This window comes from Epinephelus lanceolatus, chromosome 4, assembly GCF_041903045.1.
Source record: "Epinephelus lanceolatus isolate andai-2023 chromosome 4, ASM4190304v1, whole genome shotgun sequence".
NCBI classification, from domain to species: domain Eukaryota; kingdom Metazoa; phylum Chordata; class Actinopteri; order Perciformes; family Serranidae; genus Epinephelus; species Epinephelus lanceolatus.
The window spans coordinates 15,847,942-15,863,212 of NC_135737.1; the positions used below are offsets into that span (position 1 = coordinate 15,847,942).

Consider the following 15,271-nt stretch of genomic DNA (forward strand, 5'->3'; position numbering starts at 1 on the left):
GTATTTTAAAAATTGAGGTACTAAAGTTCAAAGCTATCAGCATGTAATCAATGAAGCAACTGGTCAGGTACAAAACAAGATGTCAGAGTGCCTGAATGTGTAAGACAAATCAGGTAGACAAAGCCACAACATCAGTCCGCCCTCTGCCTGCATCTCTCTCACTAAATATCCTAAACTTGGAGGATCTCTTATAGGCCACCAGCATTCTGCTTTATGAATTGTGTTTTATGACAGAAAGTCAATAGATGGTCCATCCTGGTAAATGGGAGCTGCATTACACATTTTATTAAAACAGCATAGGAGCAGTTAACGCTACTGTGGGTAAGCTCTATAACTGACAAGTTGTGAGACATTACTTTATTCATTTAAAGGTCAGCTCACCCAGATCACAACACACAGAACTTTAAATAAACCCTTAGATAAGGCTGTGTAAATAGTTTTGGTTTTATTAGCACAGCTTTTCAGATATCCCTAACTGAAATGTCGGCCTCTACCTTAGTACATTAAGATAGAAGTAAATGGATTTTTTTGTGCTACTCACTGCACTCAAAAATGAAATCTGCGAAGGTCAACATATTTGTATCCGTCCAGACACAATGTCCCAGTTACTCTAGGTAACCCACAGACTTCACTATCAACAGTTTTCATTGGAACTACCTTCTGAGTAATCCCAGGTAAAACTGTTGGTTATATATCACACAGACCTCGCCCTCAACTGGACTTGATGAGTAATACTTCCCTCTAGTAATGAGCACACTTTCGCCCATGGAAAGTTGCATAGATGTAGCCGGTCAATCAGGACATGCCTACCTGAATACACCCGATCCCAAAGTATATAAGGGAGTCTGCTATCGATTTCTCTTAAGTAAACAGTGATTTTGCCCAGTGGGGTAGTGAAAAGGTTTGGGTGTGTGTCTGTTGTGTTGCACCTTACTCCCCTCTAGACATGATACACCTAAATGTTCCCATATACCTTGATGACCCAGGGAATGTGGTGTGCAGGATGCCTTTCACTTGTCTTTCAAACCCTGCAAGGTTAGGCCATGCCTCTACCCAGTTCAGTTACATGCTACCTGGGAGGGCTGGAGCCCCCTATTTCATCAGGCTCCACCCTCTGTACCCACAGAGTCCAGGAGAGGGAGGTGCCTGTGTGAGATAGATTGAGGGTTACTACATTATAACCCTTGTTCTATTAGCACAGGCGAAGCCCTTCACCTGCAGACCCTATTGCGCCTACGCCATTTGCTGAATACCATGCTGAATGTCCATACCTTTTCAGGTAGGCACGTCCTGATTAGCTGGCTATGTAATGCAAATTGCAGTGAGCATATGCATGCTCTTGATTGGAGGAGAGTATTGAGAGTGTTACCCATAGAGTCCAATAGAGGGCTCCACCTGTGCTAATAGAACAAGGGTTACAATATCATAACCTTCATCAGCTCACATTACTCCTTCAGGCTGAACCCAACCAGGTTTGTAAAAAGCATATACCAACAAGCTGCCATCCCAGGCATCCCTTGCTTGAAAAGGGTTCAGTCCCACAGTGACAGTCTTCAGAGATCTCTGAATCACTTATTGTCTAGTCCCTTACCTGACACTCGTTTGTCTTGGGATATCCTACAAGGAGCCACTGTCCAATACAGCACAGCTCCCAAAATCAGAAAGATACGCAAACTTCTTTTCCATGGTAAAGTGGGGATTCTGATTTTGTTGAACTTTCACAATTGTGATTGCCCCATGTACACTGTACAGGCAGTTATATTGTGTTTTGAGAATGAACTGTGAGCATATGTCAATCCCTGAGACAAAGTCTTATCAAACGGGCCCAAGAAAACATTTGAGAAGCCCTTCTACAAGTAACAAATCTAAACACATAAAAATAAGTGTGCAAGATGCAGTGCGAAATCCTCCTTATGATATTTTCAGCACCTGATTACAATACCTGCTTTATGGGTAAGTACCAGATAAAAGGGTTTTGTTGTTGAAGCAGAGTTAAAGCTTTTGGCTCTCCCATCGACACAAAATTCCTGCTCCACTTGTGAGCTACAGTAAAAGACACTAACCCTGCATGAGTGTGTAGAAGGTGCCAGAGGCTGACAGGTTGGTGGTGATGGTGATATCCTCTTTGTTGGAGCCCTCTGCCTGGATGCGGACTGAGCTGTCGGCGTCTGTGCGGTAGCTGCTCACTCGGCCCGTGGGGTAAGTGACGTTAGTCAGACGCCCATAACTGTCATACCTACAAAGAAACACAGTGATGTGAGCCAAAGAAGGCAAAGAGGGGCATGTCATCTGAAACTGTGAATAAACAGAAACTACAGCAGAATCATAAACAGTGCTGCGGCATGAAAAAATGTACTGAGCCTTGTTGAGACTTGTTAAATCAGAAAGCAATCATAGGCATAAATGCAGGTCAGGTATGCATAAATGCATGTTGGTACATAAATGTGACTAATGAGTTGCTCTGTCATCTCAGATTTACTGTAATTATGAGGTGCTATCTAGGATATACTGTGCTAGTGGTAATTACAAGTAGAGAGGTTTTTGTAGAGTCCGATATTTCCCTCTTGGTGTCACAAATTGTGAAAATGTGTCAACACAGGCAGTAAACACAGCAGCAAAACCATCAATGTTGGCAGTCTGTGGTAATAAAACTCAAAACTATCAGCTTTAATCACTGAAGCACAGCCAACACATCTTCTAAAAAGTGTGCAATGTCCACAGCACTTCGCTATTCATGAATAGAAAGTGGGTGCACAGAGTTAAACAACTTTGGACTTTTCTAGCTTTTGCAACAGGATGTGAATGTGACATTAATACAAATGCTTCTCAGTTTGTAAGTAACTTTCAAAGGATATAAGCAACAGAATAGAAAAAAAACAGAACTACTGACAAGGAAAAACTGTCATGGCCAAGACGTCAAAGCACCGTCCTTTTCACATTCGAAAAACTGCTCATTAGCTTAAAAGATTAGTGATATCACCTAATCTCATTATACAGTCTATGAAATAGGAGCACTGAGGTGCGACTCCTTGGAGGGATGCAGCATCTCCCTAGCCTACAAATCAGTCAGTTCATCACATACAAGAACATGAGTGGCCAGATTGTTTCATTTCGCTCAGAGAGCACATCAGCATAGAACAATTTGAAATCTTTCAGATTGCCAGTGTTCCAGAATGGGAGTGAGTGAACGGTACATTACTTAGAATGAAGACTTTTATCTGCGCACTGAATACAGATTGGGAAGCCCTCTTCAATGTTGCTGCCTGCCATAATAAAGCCTCTAATAAATGAGATGGCGGGTGCTGGTTTACGGATATTTCCTCAGCGCTGCCATCTCAAATATCCAATATGGAAAGGAGGAGTGGGAGAGGAATCATCTCCCAGAGATAAATGTTATCTGATCTGAACAGCACTAGGGACTGGGATTCATAGATGCATTTCAACCCAAGTCTTCCACTTCAGGAAATACTAAATAGCAGAGTAATTTATATCTAAAGCATTTGATTTCTTTTGATACTGCTCACATTTTATCAGCAAGATGTTCTCCCTGTGTTCGTCGCACAATCAAAGTTTTTGCAGTGAAAGCACTACAAGTTAAGCGTTATCTGCACTGTACCACTTTTAACTGTTCAATTCACTGAACAAAGACAGCGTTCCTGTTTGCCCTCACCTCTGCACAAAAGATGGAGTTCACAAGACTGAAATCTCATTCTAGAGCGACGCTGCATGCCCCAGCTTGATCACTGACCCAAACTCTCTCCGTCTCAATTAGGGCCTTGAGCCAGAGCCATTCCTCGGGCTTCACCGCTGAGCTCTAATGGCTCTGGCCTGCTTCAACTCAGCTGCCTATTAGCTTGCTTTCTCTGGACAAGAGAAGCATGCGGGGGCAGGGTGCTCAGCAGAAGGAGAGGACTGCTTTCCCCCTGGATGGCCACAAGTCTATTCAGATTGCATCACCTCTGTGTCACATGCTAGCTCTATGACCTTTCACGCTGGGGCCCAACAATAGGCCGGACACCTCATATCAGCATCCCCTCCAGCATACCTAACCTCAGTCTTATGCAGAGTTATTCTCATATTTTCCCTTCCTCTTGCTGCTTGAGAACTTCAGAGCACATGTGACTGATGACTATGGATATGATATAAATACGACAGCCCTGGGATTGCCTCACTTTCATTAACAGTTGCGTTACATGATTTCGCTGTTTTACATATCTATTATATCAACCCAAGAACATTTGCTTGAACCCAGTGTCTGAAAGCATTACTGCCCTGTTAATTAGGGGGCCAAGAGAACAATTACGCTTTCCTTCAAAATGCTACATGATTTAATGGATTTACAGTAACCCTTAAGCATAAGCACTTATCATTACAACAAAAACATTAAGAGGTCAGCGGAGCATCTGCGTATACAGTAAATGTCAGAGCGAATGGGGTTGCCAAGGGTTACAACAGAAAGACAGTGTAGCAGATGTCTTTTGTTCTCAAGTCAGTCCTTTGTGGTTTGTTTATGCTTTCAGATCAGTTTGAATGTATAGGACACAGAAGGTAAATACACATTAATTAATATTGGTAAAATGTTTAATGGTGCACTTTGTTGAGCAGAGATAAATGGAGGTTCTTCTTCATTTCACTCTGATGATAGCAACTTATGGCTTCGCCCCTCAGGTGGTGGAGTGACCTTCACAGCTAATTATTCAAGAAAAACAAACCCTCTTTATTGGGTCTAAATGAAACATGGATGGTTGTGTGTAGGTACAGTAAGATGTCATTGTTTAATCTGAACGAGAAAAACATGAAATTATATAATTTGTTTTCTTCATTTGAAGTAATATTTCGAAATAAAAAAGCACGTTTCTGATGGAGCATATGTTGTACTCTCTAACGAGTCGTGCAAAATGCATGTTGCAAAAAGGAAAACAACAGGTGTAGGCTGCACAACCTAGTTTGACATTTCTTTGTTGTTGTTGTTGTATTGTCGGTAAGTATATTTATTATTTCCATTTCAATGTAAATGGGGGGGAAACTGGCCTCCGGCAATAGGTACAGGCTTAAACACTATTCTCACACATTTTTTTTTTGTCATTTTCTTACACATACAGTAGGTCTCTAATTACTGACGCTATGGCACTACAATTCTAAAATGATGTCAAGTGCATGCCACAATATCTCTGTTTCTTCAAGATGAACTCTGATTTTATTTAATAAAACGTATAATTCAAACTATGTTCAAACTACGTTCTTCAGAATCAGAATCCTCTTTACTGCCAAGTAGGTTTTCAAATACAAGGAATTTGCTTTGGTGTATTGGTGCATCACATAAACATAGTGAGAGGGAATGAAACCAAAAATAAAAGCAAATGTTGCAAAAATCAAAACATATAAATATAGAATAAAGTTATAATAAAAACATAAAATGTAACATTAAAGAAAAAGAAAATGTGAGAGTTGTGAGAGAAATTCAGGATATCCTGAACACCCACTGTTTGTATTCCATCTTAAAAGCCCTTTGTGTCACCAGTGCTATAATATCTCTGCCTTTTCTTTACATAATAGGGAAGAGTGCTCTCAAGCCTGATATTAACAGCAGCCATTTTACAGGAAGTCAAAGAGAAATAATTCAGAATTCCAACCACCCACTGGATTTGTCAAAGCCGTAGGCAATTCCCCAGTACCATGAGAAATGCCTATGCAACCGTCTCAGGTGACGACCAAATCAAACACAGGTGATAAATGTCTGCTCAGATTAAACAGAGCGTCTGATTATGTGTCAGAGTGTTATATTCCTCCAGCGAGGTGTAACAGATGTCTGACCAGCTTAATCACACTTTTTGGAATGACATCCAGTTAGCACAGTATCCCCTGCTACAGTATATTAAGCTAAGGGACAGATTGCTCCATAGAAGTCACAAGAACGTGAAATCCTAAGCTCGTATGCTGCAGCGTATGGGAGTGTTTTCAATTGTTCCCTCACATTTTGTGGTGTGCCTCAATCAATTACTACTGCTGGCTATTTTATTATGCTTACATTGGCTGGCCCCGTCATAGTCCTGTGGGTAAAATGTGCCTGCCAGCGGATATATGTTGTTCCTGTACCTAAAAACTCCAAACAAGCGATGGTCTGCAGTCTGTCACTGCAAGCAAGGGTGCAGATGAGTAACATATCATCCAGTAATCCTATTTGGTATGATAACAGCAAATAGGATTACACCCATACTTCCACAGGTCTTCTATTATGAGTGACATAGACATCAACGCATAAGGAGGTAGCTCATGTGCCAAAGTACCTAACTCAAATGTCAAAGAGCTCTTCAACTTTGAACATTAACTCACTAAAGCACCTTAGCATTTAGTGCGATCACGAACATGGAGCTTCTAGTTCAGATATTCCAGAGGTGACTTTATGCAAACTGTATAATGGCTTTAAACAATCTATTTACTTGCTTTCTGGGGCAAAGCAGTAATCTATAATGAGCTCAACAGACATCCAGACCCTGGTGTAAGGATTATAAAGGTGTTTTGCAAATGTTTCTTAAAGTTACTTACTCAAAGAAGGTTGTCCATCCATTTTCATTTGTCTTAGTCGCAAGAAGTCCTGAGCTTCCATGGTAGGTCATTACAGCTAGTTCTTGACCCTGGGCAGCGACGCTTTTAAGGGCATTATTGGTGCCGATGGTGAACCAGAATGTCTGCCCATCGGGGACCATCAGCCACAGAGGCATTCCTGTCGTGTCTCGTCGGATGTTCACTGTGTTTTTGTTCTTATCAGTAATGCTGCTCAGATCTCCTGCTCCCGTGTATGTCAGATTGTAGAGGTGGTCTCCTGTAGTCAGACTTTGGGTGAAAATGTGGCTGCCATTGGAGTCGAACAGATAGAGTTCATCATGGATGGGAGAGGACACTTCGTACATGCTGAGGGGATTCAGGTAGGGCTTGTTTTTGCGTACGTAGCGGATACGGATGTTGCCCAGGTCTGCAATATAAAGCTCTCCATCTGGACACACCGCAAGAGATGAGGGTGCGTTCAGCTTAGCATCCTTGGCATAGCCTTCATCTCCAAAGTAACAATCACAGTTGGCATCATTCTTGCAGTCACAGCCACTTGGTGCCCCTGCGACCAGGGAGATCTCTCCATTGGTGGACACCTGTCGTACTCTGTTTATTTTCTTTTCATCTGACTCAGCGATGTACAAAACACCAGTGTGGGACACAGCAAGGGCGTTAGCGGACTCCAGGGTGGCGTGGATGGCCACTTTGCTCATGAGGAAATGGTCGATTCCAGGCACTTGGCAGTGCATGGGCCGGCCTGCTACGATACGGACTTGATGGTTTTCTGAGATCTGGAGTACTACATTGTTGTCCAGGACGTACAGGGAGTTGTCCATGGGACTCACTGCCAGGTCTGTGGGCCACTCAAGACGCACCTAAGAGGAAAAAAACACACCAAGAATATCAGCTCTGGGTCACAAAAAACAGACCATACTCTTATTGATCCACACATTTTTCACTTTATCAGAGGGAAACAGTTCCTCAAGGGAAGAATCATTGAAAACCGCTTACAAAAAAGATAGGCTGCTGTGAAAAAGGTGGGCTATCTTATAGCTTATGCTGGAAGCAAAAACATTTTTTGAAACGATTTACTATCTGATAAGGAGAAGAATAGCAGCCAGTGTACTGTTTAAAGGGAAACACAAAAACATGATTTTTAAGCTCACAGATGATAAGAATCGTGGTGAGGAAGGGCAGAACAAGGAGAGATCATTCAAATGATCAGATTAACTGAAAAAAGCACACTGCAACTGATCATGAGAACTCTGGACATCTAAGGACTGGGCGTCTGCATCTTTCACCTCTACTGAGTCACTGTTTTTCCCTGCTTTGGGTTATTAATTTTGTAATGACAAGAGATTGCATGAGTCCTTGAAAAGAAACTGGAGCACACTTACTAAATGAAAGCCTAGCCTGCCCCTGGCCTCCTAAATTATGACTTATTGTTCTGCTAACAATATATCAGGCTTTTAACAAATTGGAATGATTGGATTCATCCAATTTACCGGTCTCCCTCTCACTTATGATCCCAAGGGGATCTCTTAGGAACATAATATGAAGTGCCATATTTCAATAGAAGCCTTGGAGCACCAACAAAAGAGACTGATTAAAACCTGGACCAAAATACAAAGACAGGGTCAGATTTTAGGCAACCTATTAAATGAAAGCAGCCGTAGTGTTGTTTTGGATACTTTGTCCTACAACAGGGAAATGGGAAGGAGAATGTGTGGCTGCTACTATGGTTGACTAATTTTTCATAATGACCTGGAAATGCAAATTGCAGTAACATTTATCACTAGAATTGACAAGGGAGAAACATCCTGAACATCAGGTCCTATATACTTAAACAGAAACACATTAATACGTCGACCATCGTATAATACAGTTGGTAACATTTTTAACATATTTGCTCGAACTGTCACAACATCTACACTGAGGTGCATGATAGTCTGTGGAAAAAAAACATGTCCGTCCTCCTACTCCAATTGCCTCTAATGGCATTTTCTAGAATCTACCGTGGCCAACAGAAAACAACCGATCAGAGCTGAGGTGTCTCTAACACAGCTGTCAGTCATGTCAATCACTGCTCGTGAACTGTGGTAAATCTGTCAAACTCATCAAATATGAATTCTGTTACTGCACTGCCTGTGTCTCACCTCAAATGTTTTCAGAAATACATTTTAGTGTACTCTTCAGCTGTAAAATGAGAGTGTTTGTGACCCGGCCACCATGTTGGAAAGAGTCGGGCAAAGCACCGGCCACCAGTCAGTCCAACTGTCTCATTTTACAGCTAAACAGTACACTAAAATGTGTTTCTGAAAGCATTTGAGGTGAGAGATAGGTAATGCAGTAACAGAATCCTGTAGGCCATCAGAAGCAATTCGAGAGGGCAGAGGAACATGATTTTTTTCACAGATCATCTGTCTCATGTACTACTGTGGCGATGTAATGACAGTATCAGCAAATATGGCAAAAAATATTTTTAGAAAAGTTACTAACTACAGCTTTCACTATGTGTTTTAGGGGAAAAAAAAAACAAAAAAAAAAAACTAAATTGTATGCTTTAGGGGGTAGACAGCTGAAAGCAATGCAACGTGCTGAGTTCAGTGAGTGAGTGTTAAGCACAGAAAAAAACACCTTTTCAATAAAAAAATGAACGTTTTTGACTTGTAAATTCAAAAACTTGAGGGTTAAAATGCCTCATGGGAAATGGTTTCCACTGATAAAATGTGGGAGATAAAGTCATGGCTGACACATTAAAGTCAACTTCTTTTGATATGCTACTCAGCACAAAACACAGGGGTCCTGAAACACAAAACATAACATTCAATAGAGCGCAGAGTAGCAGGTTGTTAAAAGCCAACAGCTTTCTGGTTAAAGCCTGACAGCCACATTGTGCATTTTATTTACCTGCTATCAGCACATATTGCTAATTTTCTAATTCAAAGGGCATTGCTGTGAAATTATCAATCTAAAACTGACAAGGGGCTCTATGGAGTTTGAATCAGTGCTACTCTTTAAAAGCAGAGCACTCAGCTGCCTTTGATTGAAAAACAGATTTGAGCATCACACACAGCTCACATCCCATAAACTTCCCATTATCCCCCATGAAACAGAGGTGGTTTATATAATAAGACATATCTTGGGCAACATACAAACAGGGGACAGGCAGTGGATACATGTCGTTTTTTAGTGAGCAGAGAATGCATTTACTTGGGAAATGAAGGGGAGACTTTCAATTTCTTAAAACCTATTTCTTGTCAACACTGGTGGTTAAATATTTCATGAGCCAGAGTGTGGAGTGGCTCGGGGGAGCTGCCTGTAAGGAGGTTTTCACGCCACTCTGACTGATGAGGGGATATTTCCCGAGCTGCTGTCCCATATGCTGTAACCCGATCATACCCCCCCTTCATACAGTGGGGCAGCTGTCAGTAGTCCTTGTCTGACACAGACGCCACTAGCAAAAAACGCAGAATGTGCTCATCACCCGGGGAAACGAGCCACGGATTTGCACCAACACAACACAAAAGTATTTTTAAATGTATTTGAACTTGTATTAGAACTATAATGTCATTTTCCATTAGCAATCTCTTCACTCTTTGCTTGTACCAGCATGATGCCTGTCTGAAGAAGAGTAATATGTCATTATTTGAAGTCCCTCTCAGATTTGAAATGAATGTCACAGTCAGAGCCTTGATAAAGCTTTCTGAAGCTGCTAAAACCCTTGAAATATGTTGAAGTGATCTTGTTTTAACACATGGTTTCCCTCTATTTAAGTCTGAACACAGCAGGGGATAAGTACAAGATTTTCAGGAGAAACATTGAATGGAGCAGATTTTTTTGAAACAGTAAGGACCTACAGCCTTGGTATAAACAAATTTAAAGGTTCATGAAAGAGGTCAAACTCTTGTCCTTTTGCATGATAATAAAACGTTAAAAGAAAGCTTACAGAGCTGCACATTAAATTAAGGGTGGATCTTGCTGCAGTGTGCTCACTGCACAGATGACATGTCAAGATAACAATGACCTCATCAGAGGAGTGAGAGAAATCTGACATGCTTTGGCTAGAGCAGGTGAGGTACAGCAAAAGTAATGACCACTGTGATAAACCTCCTCCAGAGAAACTCTAGTCCTAAGTGAGGGATTGGGGAGTGTTTGAAGTAGGAAGCTATGTGCCCTGGATGAATTTTTAATGGATGCTTTTTACTGTCTGAGTGTCTCTGGCAGAGCTGGTGCGATTTGTCATCGTTGTAGAGCTGCAGTCAGTTTGCCCGTGTCCTCGCTGCCGTGGAGCTTGGATGGTGAGCATCTATAGGGGCTTGTGTCTGTGTGCAGGGGGGTAAGGGAGCAGTGAGCACGGGTCATATGGGGGATGAAGTTCCCCCGGGGCTGGAAATGGGCAGCTGGAGGCTTTGCTCCCTCCACTGAATACATCATTTCAAAGACACAGAGAAAGCTTCTCTCCACTGGCATCTGAGGCCCCCTCAGGACCTGTTTGCTAGTCGTGCTCAATAACATACACGATGGGGCAAAAAGACAAACTAGTGCATGCACATGGAGCAGGGTTTAGACATCAATCAAACCTTATCATTAATGTACAGGAATGCTCGTCTAATGGGAGTAAAACTAAAACAATAAAAGATACTGCAGACAACACACAGCACGCAAATATATAATTGCATTTTTGGGAGTATTACGTACTACTAGCCCTGACTGCTAAATTAAATTATGATGTCAGGAAAAAGCAGCTATGCAGAGGCTGCTAGATGATGCAAAAAGTCGGTCTCGTCACCTCTAAAGGGAAGTCACTGAGCTAGAGAGTGATGTGACCTCAGTGCAGTGTCCTTGCCTGGGGAATGTGTTCTGTCTGAGGTAGCGGTCTGGTACATACCATATATGTCTGTGTGTACACGTGTTTGCGTGCATCAGTGAGCATGTGTGCGTAAATCGAGGGCCAGTGAGGTTATAGGTCACCCTCATCATCCCCCTACAGCTATAGGTCAAGTCCTTTGCATTTGGGGATGTGTGGCCACTTGACACAGACATGGAAGCTCCTGGGACTACAGTGCCACCTCTGATTTCAGCATGGTTTTATACACTGGTGCTACGTTTTTTTTCCAGGTCCTGTGTGTTCCTCCAGCCTGGGCAGAGTCCAATTACATGCTCATTTTCATTTTTTATTTATATTTGCTTATGAACCATAAGATGATTAGCATTTTGTAATTCACCAGGCTGGTACAGCTGTGTTTGGGGTTGTTTTCCTGAATTTATAATCTTCTGGATGAATGGAATTAATCTAAGCAAATCCAGACCATCCTTGGTTTAATAAATTTCATATCCTCCTCTCTGGTCAGAGATGCAGCTTTTGCAGAAATTAGGAAACATGTTAAAATGTTAATTTACTCTACATGCAATAAACACACAGATTTTGGTTACCTGCACAACCTAGCACTTTATCTGGTTGCTATTCTTATTTCTACAATTTTTATTACACAGATTCCATTGTATTTTGTGTGTTTTCTATTGTCATATTGTGTTTTTATATTGTTTTTGCTGCCTTGCTGCATAACAAACTTTCTCTTGTGGCATACTAAAGATTTGACCTGACCTGAATTATTTCAGTCATCAGCCATCATTCACGACAAATCGCAGATGCAGGAACTTTACTGACACAGGCTTTAGTGAAAATAGGAAAAGAACATTCAGTCTGCAAACTGGCAGTGGAATCCCAGCAGACTGCTAGATGCCTGTGGGCTCTAACTGCCTTCCTGTACCTAAGTAACCTTTGCAAGTCCTGTGGATCTAAAATCATCATCCAGCCAATAAACAAATGTGGCTCAAAACTAAGCCGAGAGCCACTAAATCCAGGCTAGGAGTTTTCAGCTACAGGCACAAGAGCTCACATGGGGATGTCAGCATCCCAAAGCCCAGGGTGAGTCAAGGACACTGGTGCAGGTTAGGAGACAGGGAAACACATGCCGGCTGCCCAGGTCAAAGAGGTCGTACCTGAGAGATGTCCATCACAGCATCGCAGCTAAGAGGTCGGGCAGAGGTCAGGTCATTGAAGCCCAGAAGAGTAGAGATGATACCATTCTGATCAATCCTGCGAATCATGGTCCCATCCACAAAGAAGATTACACCGTACTTATCCACCGTAATGCCTGCAGATAAAAAGTCACCCAATGGACAGAAGAGGAAAATAACCATTGGTTATTTTGTTTATCTGTGACTTAATGTGAGGACAGAGCACCACTGAATGACAATTAAGCACTACTCACTGCAATAAAAATTAAAGACTAATCATGGCAATGAAAGCTAATGCGAGGATTGATTTTTTTAAAATCAATAATTGAGAACAATAGACACATCAACTAGATGAAGAGTACTGTATGTATTGATTCAATTACAACTAAAATTTCATCAATGCAGTCTCTTTCTCTCATGTTCCCTCAGCCTCAAAACAACAATGAAGCTGAGAGTATGAACCTTAGCTATGCACATCTCTGTATTTTCTATTACTTCAGGGTCTGTCAAACAATATTCAAGCAACTATGAGAATCTAGACTGTAGTGGTAACCGCAACATGTTCTATTTTCAATGCAAACCTGGACTATACAGTACATGCTGCACATTTCAGTGGGACTTGAGTGTTATTTCAGTACATATGAATCACAATGTCATCCCAATGGAGGACAACAAGCAAGCATGCGATGTAGTGACTAATGCATCATCCAAATATGGAAGCAAAAAGACAAAGAAGACCCCAGGAAACACAAAGAAAGGAATGCCATAAAAAAAACAAAACAAATTGACTTATAAAACAGCTGAGGGTAGTGAGCTACATGTATGGAGTTAGTGAGGGAGGTAAGATAAGAGAATTTAATGCATGAAAACTGAAGAATATTGATCTAACTTTTGGAACGACTGCATTCAACGATCAAGAATCTAGTCAATCTAGCCTACTTTAAAATGAAAAGAGAAAACAAGACCCCCAGCTGACTTAGACTGCACACTACATTGATTCTAATGAAATCCATACAATACCTCTGGGGTTGGTGAGAGTGGCCTCGATGGCCTTTCCTCCATCCCCGCAGCGAGTGTCATCGTATGGGAGACACTGGTCACCGGTGCCCGCCACCAGCTCCAGATTCTTGGCCACATCTTTAACAACATTCAAAGATTTCACCTTGAAGACCTTCCTGCTGCTGGTGTCCGAAAGGTACACAGCACCATTCACTGGACTGGTGGCCAGGTAGTACTTGTGAGCAGGGCTGTTGCTGAGAGATGGGAGAAAGAGAGGAAGAAGCCTGAGTCAATAAAGCTGGAAGGGCTACAGTGCTTTCAATAAGAAACATTGTTTAATACAATTAAAATGGATTCAAAAGCCATTTAGAGAGTCAATTGGGCACAATTACAGTTTAAACCACGGACATGGAAAAAGAAAAATAGAATGAGATTAAACATGGCAAAATAGAATGAGATTAAACATGACATAATGGTGGAGCTTAGAACTCGTCTACAATACAGTCAGCTTAGTTAGAAATCCCTGTTGTCAAAAGGGAGTGGAAACTCCACTTGTATGAATATCTGTGTATAGATACAGTAGACACATGTGGATATACTGTATATGTATACAGATAAAGATACAGACATCTAGTTTCTTTCAAATTATTGAAACAATGGCAATGCTGAAGGGTTTCAGAGTTGGGAAGACAAACATAAACAAGCGTCTAGCGGGACTCGTCACTAGTCATTGGGGTGCATTGGATCATTTGACAGAAATCCTAATTACTCCCCCATCCCTGACCCAAGAAATCTTTACAATATTACCTGTCTATACAGTAGCCTGATTATTGCTAGAAGATGTACAAACTAGTATGTCTCTATTTCTCTTGGGACATTTTTTTTTTTTAGACAAACACAAATGCATAGCTGAAGCAGCAATCCAAACACACTGTGCATCCATCAGGCAGAGATTCTGGCACAGAAAAAAATATCCTATTAAACTTCCAACCAAGTCAGCAAAGTAATCCTTCATATCCACAGGAGGTTGCCCAACCTGACAGACACACAATAGAACCAAATATAACCAATCCTGCTGTGGCGGGAAGCATGCAATCTATTGGCACACTCCAGTCAGAATAGGTGTCAGAGTAGACAGAAAACAATGATGACTGGAGATGAATCCATAGTAGAACAAATGAAGTGACAGAGAAGACTCTCTATGAAAAACATTTGCCTGTATATAATTAATACATGATCTTCTGATGAGACACATTTTCATGGACAAAAATTCTTAACTTTTCTATGACTTTTCAAGGACCTATAATTAAAATTTCCACTACCATTCACAACATGTAACAAATGTTAATTATATTATCATAGGTGGTCCACAGACACGGAGCGGTAGGGGGGGACGGCTGACATTTTGTTTGGCCCGCTGGTCATTTGTTTATAAAGAAGAACGCTTCGTAACTTCAAACTATCGTGCTCTACTTTAGGAGCAGTTACAATAAAACTAAAGTGCACATTGGCGTTCTGTGTGACAACTGAACAGTCTGGGCTGCCCATGTTCATCGCTCAATCTCAAAAATTAGGCACAATTTGAAAGTATTACTGGGGCATAGGTATGGAAACTTTGGAATTCACCATTCTACATGTCTTACCACACGGTCAAAATATTATTTTTTCTTATCTCATTATTTAAACCTATCAGAATCAA

At 41.4% G+C, this 15,271-nt stretch overlaps 1 protein-coding gene across 13 annotated transcripts in view; it reads right to left on the minus strand.

Moving 5' to 3' along the window:
- Positions 1 to 15,271, minus strand: part of tenm4 (teneurin transmembrane protein 4) — a 179,718-nt gene that overhangs the window by 24,781 nt on the left and 139,666 nt on the right. For all 13 annotated transcript variants that reach the window (XM_033631116.2, XM_033631115.2, XM_033631113.2 and 10 more), the window contains 4 exons: positions 13,594 to 13,826; positions 12,556 to 12,710; positions 6,547 to 7,424; positions 2,064 to 2,236 (listed from right to left, as the gene is read on the minus strand). In XM_033631116.2, the coding sequence (XP_033487007.2) occupies positions 2,064 to 2,236; positions 6,547 to 7,424; positions 12,556 to 12,710; positions 13,594 to 13,826 (1,439 nt within the window). The remainder of the gene's footprint in view (positions 1 to 2,063; positions 2,237 to 6,546; positions 7,425 to 12,555; positions 12,711 to 13,593; positions 13,827 to 15,271) is intronic.